Genomic DNA, 12,354 nt, shown 5'->3' with positions numbered 1-12,354 from the left:
AAGGTCCCAAAACATTTTGTAAACAGCATACAATTCCACAAAAATCAAAATGTGTCAGTTTCTTTTTCTTTTTATGAAAAACAAAACAGATTTTTTGTTTGTTTGTTTTTAAAGAAAAAGACCAGTTGGGTAGCGATGGCACACACTTTTAATCCCAGCATTCAGGAGGCAGAGATGAACAGATTTCTGTGAGTTTGAGGCCAGCCTGGTCTACAAAGCAAGTTCCAGGACAGGCTCCAATGCTACAGAGAAACCCTGTCTCAAAACAAACAAACAAACAAACAAACAAACAAACAAAAAAGGCAAAGTGGTGGTGGTGCACGCCTTTAATCCCAGCATTTAGAAGGCAGGGGCAGGCAGATCTCTGTGATTTCGAGACTAGTCTGATCTACAAGAGCTAGTTCCAGGACAGGTTCCAAAGCTACAGAGAAAACCTGTCTTGAAAAACAAAACAAAGACAAAAAAAGAAAAAAAGAAAAGAAAAAAGAAAGATCAATAATAAAAATTAAAAGAAGCTTCATCATTATTATTTTTAAAGATACTGTTCTTTTCATGGTTTCAATTAACCTGCACTATACAAGTGACAGCCTGTCTCTAACATGACATATTCAGACAGCTGTTCATGCTGTCAACGTTTTTATCTACTTTGGCTCAAGAGAGATAATCACCTCCAATGCAGTACTGTCACCTAGAGACCCAAATGCAGCACTGGATGGTAATGCCACCGTCGCCATGTCTCTCAACTGGACAAAAAGTGCAGGAACTTCCCAGGTCACAGACCCATACAATCCTGAGTCTGGGTGGTGGCTCTACTTCCCACCAAACCGTACACTTAAAATCTATACATCATACTACATGTAAGTTCAATCTCAATTAAAATAAAAAGACATCTCTTAAAGTCAGCTACCACAGTGAAAATAAACTCTAAGTATAATACAAAGGACTTACCAAAATTCAAGAAAATCAGTTTGGCCTGTATCCCAGGACACAGTTTGACAAGAAACGGAATGGCAATGTAGAACCCCAGAACACAGAGAATTATCTTCCTCAGTCGGAACCACAGGCTCTTTCGTCTATGAGACAGAAGCAATATGGGTCAAAAGGCAGTAGGTACAATTCTGCCGGCTTAGTAATAGCATCTCAGATCTCTAAACAAGTGCCACAGGCATCTTTCCACACAGAGGACACTGATAAAAGTGACCTGCCATCTGCTTTTGTTAATTAACTGATACAGTCTTTGAGTTTTCAACTATACTAGAGGGTATGTTTTATTTCTTAAGAGTCAAAGGCAGTCCTGTTGATTTGTTGTACTGGCCCTTGGGTAAGAACTGAGCAGAGACAAAAGGCCCTTAGAAAGCATCCCACCTGATATCAGAGCCCCGCTTCCACCTCATCCTGGCAGTGTCTGGCTTCTTTGGGCCTTGAAGCCTCACTGCACTAACCTGCTCTGAGCCAGCTCAGTGCTGAGTTACTCATTAGCTGCTCGTGGGAAGCAGGAAGTCCCTCCACCCAGGACATCAGCAGAACCTGCCCAACCAGGTCCTGGAGACTGCAGAGGCTGAAAATGAGACCAGCCCTTGCACCCATCCCACAGAATCCCTTTCAGGCAGGGTCAGGACCTCTGTTCTCAACAATTCTAAATGTATTTATTTAATTTATTTAACTTTATTTTATGTACATTGGTGTGAAGGTATCAGATCCCCTGGAACTGGAGTTACAGACAGCTGTTAGGTCTGGGTGCTGGGAATTGAACCTGGGTCCTCTGGAAGAGCAGTTAGTGCTCTTAACCACTGAGCCATCTCTCCAGCCCACAACACTTCTGATACTTGAGCAGTACCGAGAGGCCCTCAGTCTCTTCTCGATCCCCTTTAAAAGGTGTCTCTAAACTTTTCAAACTTGTAGTCTTAAATTATGTCTACTTAAAAAAAAATAAAAAAAACAAGGACCCCAAGGCACATGTATTTATATTTATTGCTCTCATCCAAGGAGTTAAAACCAAGAAGCTAAAACAGAGCTGTCCTAGAGGACCTGACTAGCTCATATAGATCCTGAGTTCCAGCACCACTCACACCAGAGAGGACTGCTGAGTTCAAGGCCAGTCTATGCTGCACAGGGAGACTTTGTTCCCCACCCTCATCACATCTTTTGTTTGGTTTTAGCTTCTTACTGGTAAGTTCTTTTAACATTATAAAGAGTAGATAATTCAATCTAATGTGAGCTGTTTCAAAGCATAAAGAAAAAAGGGCCCAGTAATAGAGCATGCATGAAGCCCTGGGTCTAATCCCAATACCAGAAAGGTAAACTGTTTTAAAACAAAGAAGATATAGTTATTGGTTTTACTATGTGAGGAAAGCATCACTCTAAAATAGTACATAAGGATGAGTAACTTCTAGATGTTTGCATGTAGCAGTGATTTTCTCCATGGCTTTGCCTCATGTTTTAGTCTGAGGATAACACGGGTTTGTCTGTCCATTTACCAGCTGGTGAGCACTGATATAGTTTCAGTTTGAGAACACTATGGATGAGTCTTTGTGTGGATATGCTTTCTATCTCCTTGGGTTTATTCTTTCCAGCAGAATAAAAGATGAGTGAGAGACTGTGGGAGGGACACGGTGAAGAATATTTTCCTTGCTTCAAAGTCCCTTGTACCACTCGGTCAGTCTCTCTCTGACCTAAGCCCCCAGCATCACTATTCTATTTTTCTGTCCTCCAGTTTTGTCTTTTCTAGGCATTCAATAAGTGGCTGTCTTACTAACTTGGCACAGTGCTTCGAGGTTCATCTCTGCTGTTACATGTGCTGTTTAGAAATAGCCCAGAAGTAAGCAATTGGCTCCAGCAAGGCTTACACTGACACTGTGAGAGATGCCGAATGGGATAGCTGTGGTACAGCAGATCCCCAGGTGCACTGCAGGCTCCTGTGTCCCCAAGCTCCTGCAGAGGCCCAGTGAGGTCACTGACTTTCATAACACTGACCTGAAATTTGGCCCTTTCCTGTCTAAGTAAAATAAATACAATGGAAGTTTCTAGATGCTGTACCTCATGTGGTATTGGTAACCTTGAAAGCAACAGATAGGAGGAGCCACCTTGCTCAGCAGTCCAGCTTTAAGAAAGTTGTGAGAGCATGGAGCCAGTGAACTGGTTTAGGGGTGAAGGTGGTTGCTGCCATGCTTAAAGACCTGGGCCCCGTAGAAGGAAGGAGAAAACTAACTCCTTCAAGTTGCCACCAATGTCCAACCCGAGTTTATAACTATTGATGTGTAAACTAATGTACTTTTGGCAAGGCAGTGATGACGCCTTGCCAGCACTCAGGAGGCAGAGGCAGGCGGATCTCTGTGAGTTTGAGGCCAGTCTGGTCTACAGAGTGAGTTTCATACACAGAGAAATCCTGTCTCAGGAAAAAAACAGTAGTTTCTTCAACATCCCGGGTGTGAGGATTAGAGGATTACAGCCATAAACCATAACACTGAGAATTCCTTTACCTGTAATTTTCATCAGTGCTGGTGCTGCTGTTTACAGTTAGTTCACACAATGAGCAGCCTGTCCTTGATGGCTGGCTGGTTGAAATGAAGACTGCCCTCAGGGCTTGGGACAGCATTAACCCTTCAAGACCCTGAATGGGACCTGGTGTCCTCTTAGAGGCTTGTGTTTCTCCAAACTTCATAGACCCAAGTCCATGATCACATTTTCCCCCCATAAACTATATTATCATTCAATGTGTTTTCATTAAAAGCTACTTAGTGCACAGAGAAGACTCACTGGCCATGAAACAAAAGCGAACTGTCAAAATAAGTGCAACTAGATTTCCCAAAGGGCCCAGAACCACACTCTAAGGCACTCCACTTCTACGTGCATAGCAGTATTTGGGTAACTGTGGTGGTGAGAAGACAGTGATGGCGGAACTGCATAGTCTGTGTGTGTGTCTGTCTCTCTTTCATGTACACACACCCTCGCCCTCTCATGCACACAAGCAATGTACTTGAGTTGGTACATCTAAAACGCTCTAGGGATTGCATAGATAACCCTGCCCTGGGCTTGATTTTTGCAACATGATTATATAAGACGCTACTTAGTGGGGAAGGTGAGAGAAAGGAACACTGAACTGCTTGTATATTTTCTTGTAATGCCTGCTTGGTAAGGGTGTGAGATGGTAGTTGAAGGAGCTGTGTCCTGCATTTGAGGAAGAGAGAATAGGTAGGATGGCTCAGTGGGTAAAGGTGTTGCCAAGCCTGTTGATCTTAGTTCATTCCCAGATGGTAGAAGGAGAGAACCAATTTCTACATGCTGTTTTCTGACCATATAAGTATCATGGTAAATGTGCGCATGCACGCGCGCGCACACACACACAAATAAATAATAAAATCCAGGAAATAGAGTGGAAAAACATATATAACATAAGCAAGGTCTTGGGGTGGGGAGATTTTAACATGTAGTCACAATAATAAAAACTTAGTGAACAAGGAATATAGGAAGAAGGCACTCCCCCTTGACATAGAGAAGTTCATAACCACCTCACACCAGTAATCAACAAAGCAGAGCTTCAGAGTAAAATACCAGTTACAGGGGTATATTCATTGCCATTATCATAACTGAATACTATCATGCACATGTATGTTAAAACAGCTAAGCAAAGGGAAACACAAATTATAACCCTTGAAACTAAAAGAATAATAGCCGGGTGGTGGTGGCACATGCCTTTAATACCAGCACTCACTCCAAAGCTATAGAGAAACCCTGACTCATAAAACCAAAAAAGAAAAAAAAGAATAAAGGTGGCAGATAGTTTCTAAACTACTCAAGCTATAGATATCCAAGCTAGTATGCAAGCTATAGATACAGTAAGTGGTAGAGTATTCACGCATCATGTGTGAAGTTCTACAAAAAAAATCAACTGAAAATCATTAAAAAATTTAAAAGTCAACGAGAAAGTAATTTATTGCCCAATAAATTCCAACAGCTTCCTCACAGGTCAGGATTTACAAATTAAAATATATATTGGAAGCTAGGGATATAGAGACTTGCCTAGCATGTGCAAGACCCAGGACTCAATCCAACACTGCAAAATAACAATATAACAAAAAAAGAACCAAATCATAACAAAAATTCTTCAAGAATCATTTTAACAAGAAATGAAGAAAATTGGGATTATATACAGCTTACGTAGAGCTGTAACCTCAGATACTTGGGAGTTTGCAGCAAGAGAATCCCAAGGTCAGTGTCTGCTCAAGTTATAGAATAAATCTGAGGCAACCCTGAACAACTCAGTGAAATTCTGACTCAAAAAAAAAAAAAGATTGCATATTTCAAGGTACCTTTTCTCTTTTTTGATACTAAGCTAAATGGAATTATTTCTCTTCATTACTATAATACTATAGTAATTATATAATATATATAAGTAATATAATACTATAATATTAAATTTTGGTATACTACTCATATTTTGTACCATTGCTGATCTTGTTTATTGTTTCTGATAGTTTTGTGTAATGTCAGGGAGGGTTGGCTGGTTGTTGTAAATTCATCAGGAGTTTCTATATATACAGTTATCTTGCCTGGGTATGGTGGCTTACAACTCAGCACTAGGGAGATTGAGGCAGAGGATTACCAAGGGCTAGAGGCCAACCTGGGCTACAAGATGAGTTCTAGGACAGCCTGGGTTACAGAATGAGACCCTACCTCAAAACACACATATATGACATGGTAGTATGTGCCTTTAATCCCAATACTTGAGAGGCAAAGGAAGGTAGATCTCTGAGTTTGAAGCCAGCCTGGCCTACAGACTGAGTTCCAGGACAGTCAGGGCTGTACAGTGATGATGCCATCTGAAAACAGAATTAAGTTTTACCTCTTCCTATCTAGCCTTCTGCCTTAACTACCCTGATAAAACCTTAGTACAATGTAGGAGTGGAGATATGAGACATTCGTGATTCTGACCGTAGGAGAAAAGTATTCTGGTTTTTACTATTTGAGTCTGAAATCAGATGTGAGTTTCATTTATTTCATATTACTTGTGTGTGTATATGTGTGTGTGTGTGTGTGTGTGTGTGTGTGTGTGTGTGTGTGTGTGTATGGAGGCCATAAGAAAACTTCAGCCATGCTCCTCAGGTGTCATCTCTCATTTTTTTTTTTTTTTTTTTTTGAGACAGTCTCTCACTCACCTGGAGTTTTGTAAGCAAGTGGGGCTGGGATCTTTAGCAAGCCCTAGAGATCCTCCTGTCTTTGCTTCCCTAGCATGAAGATTACAAGCTCACACTATCATCTATCTATCTAATCTATCTATCTATCTATCCATGCATCCATCTATCCATCAAATCCACTCACAGAGATCCTGCCTCCCTGAGTGCTGGGATTAAAGGCATGTGCCACCACCACCTGGCATTTACTATTTTTTGAAGATTTATTTATTGGCTCATTTATGTCTATATGAGTTTGTGTATATCACTTGCATGAAGGTGCCATGGAGGCTAGCAGAGGGTGCAGGATACCCTGGAGCAGGAGTTATAAGCAAGTGTGAGTTGCCTGGTGTGGGTACTGGGGCCTGAACCTGGGTCCTCGCCGAGTGGTAAGTGCCCTTAACCACTGAGACATCACCCAGCTGCTCTTTCTCCGATGGGCTCTGACCATCAGGCCCAGGTCCTCACACTTGCAGAGCATACACTTTATGGACTGAGCTATCTTCCCAGTCCTACATGCATCTTAAAGGATAGATTTCTATTTTGACTTGGTTTGGGTGTTTTTATCATGAGGAATGCTGGAATTTTTCAAATGCCTTTCTTTAGATGATTGTCTGATTTCTGTCTTTTATTCTATTAATATGGTAAGTTCCATTAGTTGATTTTTAGATGTCAAACTCACTTATCTTCAGGATAAAATCCTACTTGTTTATGATGTAGATACTTTATTGCTGCTGGATTTGATTTGCTAGCATTTTGTTAAAGATTCTACTATCTGCAGTCCTGAGAGGCATTACCTGTAGTTGTATTGTGAAATTCTGTCCTTATTGTCTGGATAAAATTTATAAAAGTCCTGTAGGTGGAACATTTAAGAGTTTGAGGAGACAAGTTGTTAGTTTGTCTCCAGAGGTTTGGTAACATTTTCCTGTGAGGCTACCTGGTCCTTCCCCTTTCTCTGTAAATTTTAAATAATTAACCCATCTCCTTGCTGACCTTAGGTCTGCTTAGTGTCTCTCATCAGTCAATGACAGAGCCTGGATGATTCCAGGAAGCTGCCCATCTCTCCCTCTCCATTGTCTATTTTAGGCACATAACTGCCCATGATGTTCCTTCATCATCTCCCCTGGCTTTTTTTTTAACTTCTGTAAAGTTAGCAGTCATTTCCTTTCCTTCATTTCTGATTTTAGCTATTTACAACTCTCTCTCCTCTTCCTATCCCCCCCTCTCTGATAAACTTGCTAAAGGTTTCTCAATTTTATCTTTTCAAAGAATCAATATTGTTTTTTCTCTTCTATTCTCTATTTCATTCATTTCTATACTACCCTTCATTTTGGTTATTTTTCTTCTTGTTCTAGGGTCTTAATGTTGAGGGTTACCTGGTCTGAAGTGCCTTAGCAAGATACAGCTCCCACTGTGAGATCGCTGCCACCACCTGCTGCTTTAGCTTTGCCCATCAATCCTGCTTTGTTGTGCCCTCATTACATTCTCCTAAGTGTTTGGTAATATCCCCTGGAATTTCCTCTTTGAAACACTGCTTTTTACATAATCTGTTCTCATGGAAAGAATTTTCTTTTCTTCAAGACAAGGTTTCACTGTTCCTAGCTATCCTGGAACTCACAGAAATCTGCCTGCCTCTGCTTCCTGAGTGCTGGGAATAAAGACGTGCCACCACACACAGTTCATGAAATTATTAATGATCTTTATTCTAAGAAATGTCATTTACTACATAAAATGCTGGTTGCTCTCACAGACATTGAGAAAAGTATTAAAAACCCTCATTTATAGAAACTCACTGAGTTGATTTCAGCGAGATGGCACAGGGCTTCCTAAATGACTAGAATAGGCTTATCCTGTTCATTTAAGCTTCGTCCTCAGGTCATAAAGCTGCTTTGAAATAGCTTCACAGAGACGAGGTCGATGGGTGCTCTTTTTCATCACAAGGCAGTCCACAGTCACCACAATTTGGCAGATAATGTAAACTATGGTCTCCCTGACCTTTCATAAAACTCTCATTTCGGCCGGGAGGTGGTGGCGCACGCCTTTAATCCCAGCACTCATGATGTAGAGACAGGCGGATCTCTGTGAGTTCGAGGTCTACAAGAGCTAGCTCCAGGACAGACTCCAAAGCTACAAAGCTACAGAGAAACCCTGTCTCAAAAAAACAAAGAAACAAAAACAAAAAAACCCAACTAAAACAAATCAAAACAAAAAACCTCTTATTTCAGATGGGGTCCGCCAAATCAACAGGCCGAAAAGCTAACAGACAGGCTTTCTGGTGTTCTCTTCTTTCTGTCCAATCCCGTTTCTATGTGATTGTCCATGCTTTAGTCATGCCTATAGAAAGAAGAAAACAGGAACCCACTGGAAAGCTGGACAGCTGATCACATGGACTTGTGGGAAAGTGAACAAGAACTTGTCCTCTGCATGGAGAAACCCAGCTCCATGGAGATGGAAGTTCCTACACTCAAAGCCCTTTTAGGTCTTGACTTCTTCTGTGTCTTCTAAAAAGATACTCAAACTTGCATCTCTGTTCTTTGACATTTGCAATTAGAATAAAAGACAAGTAAAGTAGTGGTAAGACCCCTCCTGAAGCCCAATCCCCAGGTCAAAGTTGGCACAGCCTCGCCAAGGCTGCTGAAGTCCTGGTACTCTATGAATTTGCTGGTCCTGTGAGGTACACATCTGTCTCCATCTCAGAAACTTGCAGCCTCCCCATCTCTGTTCCTGCACCTGAGGCTACAGATTTACTTTCCATGGTACCATCAAATGTCCTTTAGGTGCTCATACACACCAGTGCTTTCAAATAATCCACAATACAACTAGGGAACTCACTTCCTGATCAACTTCTATAGGATAGCACATAACTTTCCCAGACCCTCTCTTTCCTGGTTACATGACTTCAGTCACTGCAAACTCCCTGCTCAGACTGAGAGAGAGGCTCTGTGATCCCTGCTGTTGCCAGTCAAAGGAAACAGGAGCTGGAGTGTGGCTCAGAGACAGATCACTACCCTATCGTGTGCAAGGCCCTGGGTTCCATCTCCAGCATCACAGGAGGTGGGGCAAAAAATTCCAAGAAATTTTAGGAACAGATCTCAATTCTCAACATCTAGACTCATAAAGAAAACAAGGACGAGGTTGAGCTCATCATGGTCCGTGAGAAACGCTGCCTGCAACACAGCAGGAAATGGACTGCCCCCTCAGTCTCTCCTTTCCCCACTTCCTCCCTTTCTCTGGAAACACCTTCTCACTGCATAGCTCAGACTGGCCTTGTGATCTTCTACCTCAGCCTCCCAAATGAAGGGAGTACAGCTGTGTTCCACTACTCCTGCCTTCTTTGTGTTTTTTAAACCATTTCCTGTTGGGGTATAAAACATCCCCTTTTAGAAAATCCCAGGAGACATAGGAGAAAATACACACACATACGCCACCAAATATCTGTCATTTATGTTTCAGCATGCTGACCTTCCATCACTTTGAGCTGTGACACGGAGACAATACTATAAAACAAGGCTGGGTCTGTTTTTTTCCTGGGGGAACAAAAGCTAGTCCAATCACCACAGGAGCCTGAGTGGCAGTACGGTTCATCTGTGTGATGAAACCTTCAGCGAGTACAGCCAGGGTCAGGCCTCCTGGTAACTACTGATCTCTGCTCCTGCACCAGAGACTTCAGATTTCACTCCCTTAGGGCCCTCTCATTCCCTTTTAGTGGCCATATATCAATAAAGACCAGAGTTTTCAAATCATCCATCAACCAAACCAGGGAGTGGCCACTCTCTGATCAGTTTCTTCTAGAGGACAGCACATAACTCTCCTAGACCCCCTTTCTTAGATGCATTATCTCAGTCACTGCAACCCCACTGGCTCTGCCTGTCAGCTGCCTGCAATGTGGTAGACCCCAAGAGTCCAAGACCACTAGTGTGCTCCCTGAAGGAGGCAGGGAGTGAAAAGTTTCAGAGCCTAGCCAGAGACTAGGGAGAGGAAGACACACCCGGACAAGGCCCCTTTGGACAAACCCATACCCGTCTGCTGTGCTGAGCTTACACTTCCTTTCTGGCACATTTAGAATTACTGTTCTTCAGCAGCACTAGTGGCTTGAGACTGCAGAGATCCCCAGGCAAGTGCAGGCAGCGGCAACTTCATTCCGAGGACACCTGTGCCCACCCAGTCATCAAAAACTCTGCTACAGTGCTTTCTACCTACGATTCCCCCAGGGCATGCCCAGAGCCAAGTGGTTTGGGGTAGATTCAAGGCCGTTCCCCACTATACCTAATGGCCTGTGCACCAGTGGGTCTTCGGGAAAATTGCCAGGCAATGGCTAGAGCTGTTCCCTGTTTGAAATCATGGAACAGTAGCATACTGTACTCTTCCACTTTTAAGTTCAGGGAGGGCCAACTGTGTTGCTCAGACAAGGACATGAGCAGAAGGGTCTATCTTGAGAAGTGGAGGAAGTATGCATGGCCTGGGCCCTGACGGGCCACAACAGAAAAAGCTAGCACACAGGAATAAGCAGCATGCTTCAGTGGACTTGGTTCCTCAGCGAAATCTATGCCTGCACTATTTGAGTTTCCTTACCTATCTCTCTCCTTAGGTCTCCATCTGGATCCTTAGTGGCTACTCAAAGCCAACATTCTTGCTTTTTTCTCCTTTCCAATAGCTGTTCTGTGCCGTATGTTCCATCTTGCAAACACCACTTGCCCCAGTACCTGGCAGCATCTGCCTTCCTTACTCTTCTTCTTGCAACCTGCACCGAGTCTTTTGGCACCTGCTTCAACCTTTCTCCCTTCAGTCATCTCAATTACTACTCTCAATTCAGACCAGAAACATTTCTTGCCCAGACTAGCCATCCCCCACACATCAAACAAAATTAATCAACTGATTACACTGCAAGGGATGGATTCTAAGGCCTCACACATAGTAGGCAACTATTTTATCATGAACCACACACCGTTTCTTTCTGTTTTGCTGTGTGTCCCCAGGCCAGCTTTACATGTGTGATCTCCCTAGCTCCACCTTCAAAGTGCTGGGATTACGGGCTTGTGCTATTCTGAGTGTCAACTGTCAATCTTGCTCCAGTATACCCGTGGGAGACCTGATTGAAGTAGGAAAATCAACTGTGCAGGTTAGTTTTTGTCACAAATTAGAGTCATCTGGGAAGAAGGATCCTTAACGGAGAAGACGTCTCTATCAGATTGCCTGTAGGTAAGTCTGTGAGGCATTTTCTTGATTGATGATTGACAAGAGAAGGTTCAGCCCAATGTGGGGCAGTACCACTCCTGAGCAGGTGATCCTGGGTTGTCTAAGAAAGCAATTAAAGCAGAGGCAGGTGGGTCTCTGACTTCAAGGCCAGCCTGGTCTACAGAGCAAGTTCCAAAATAGCCAGGGCTACACAGAGAAACTCTGTCATGGAAAAAGACAAAAAAGCAAAATCAAAAGTAAAAAAATCTTTGTGGTGGCACACATCTTTCTTTAGTCCCAGCACCGGGGAGGCAGAGGAAGGCAATCTCTTTGAGCTTAAGGCTAGCTTGGTCTACATATCCAGTTCCAGGACAGTCAGGACTATATAGAGAAACACTTGTCTCAAATCTAACACTAGAGAGATGACTCCGTGATTAAGAGCATTGGCTGTTCTTCCAGAGGACCCAAGTTCAATTCCCAGCACCTACAAGGCAGCTCACTACTATCTGTAACTCAGGTTAAAATGAATCCTACTCCCTCACACAGACATGAATGAAGGCCAAACACCAAAGCACATAAACAAATAAGTAAGTAAGTAAGTAAAAAAATGAAAGTAAAGCAAGTTGTAAGTAGCAAGCCAGTAAGCAGCATTCCTTCATGGTCTCTGCTTTAGTTCCTGCCTCCAGGTTCCTTCCCTGATTTCACCCAATGACAGGCTGTAATGGGGGAAATGTAAGTCAAAAACCCCACTTTCCTCTTCAAGTTGCTTCAGCTCATGGTGTTTAGCACAGCAATAGAGAGCAAACTAATACACAGCCCACTGTAGGTGGCACCAATCCCTAGATGAGAACCTGGGTTGTATGAATGGAGAAAGGGAACTGAGCTGCGCATGCATTCCTTACTCCCTATACTTCCTCTTGACTATGGATATGATGTGACTGCGCTTCTGAAGTCTTCCTGTGACTCCAGTCTAATCTGAGCTTTCCTTCCCCTCCACGGTCTGTAAGGG

General features: G+C 42.9%; 1 protein-coding gene across 3 annotated transcripts in view; it reads right to left on the bottom strand.

Annotated features, from left to right (window-relative positions):
* Abhd12 (abhydrolase domain containing 12, lysophospholipase) overlaps window positions 1-12,354 on the bottom strand; it is a 71,862-nt gene that overhangs the window by 23,165 nt on the left and 36,343 nt on the right. For 2 of the 3 annotated variants that reach the window (XM_087911128.1, XM_087911129.1), the window contains one exon: window positions 949-1,073. In XM_087911128.1, the coding sequence (XP_087767254.1) occupies window positions 949-1,073 (125 nt within the window). Of the gene's footprint in view, window positions 1-948; window positions 1,074-1,365; window positions 1,475-12,354 lie in introns of those variants that run through there. The other variant, XM_087911130.1, reaches the window with a different exon arrangement.

This window comes from Myodes glareolus, chromosome 10 (assembly GCF_982192425.1).
Source record: "Myodes glareolus chromosome 10, mMyoGla1.1, whole genome shotgun sequence".
In the NCBI taxonomy this organism is placed as follows: Eukaryota; Metazoa; Chordata; class Mammalia; order Rodentia; family Cricetidae; genus Myodes; species Myodes glareolus.
This window is presented reverse-complemented; position numbering and strand designations above follow the sequence as displayed.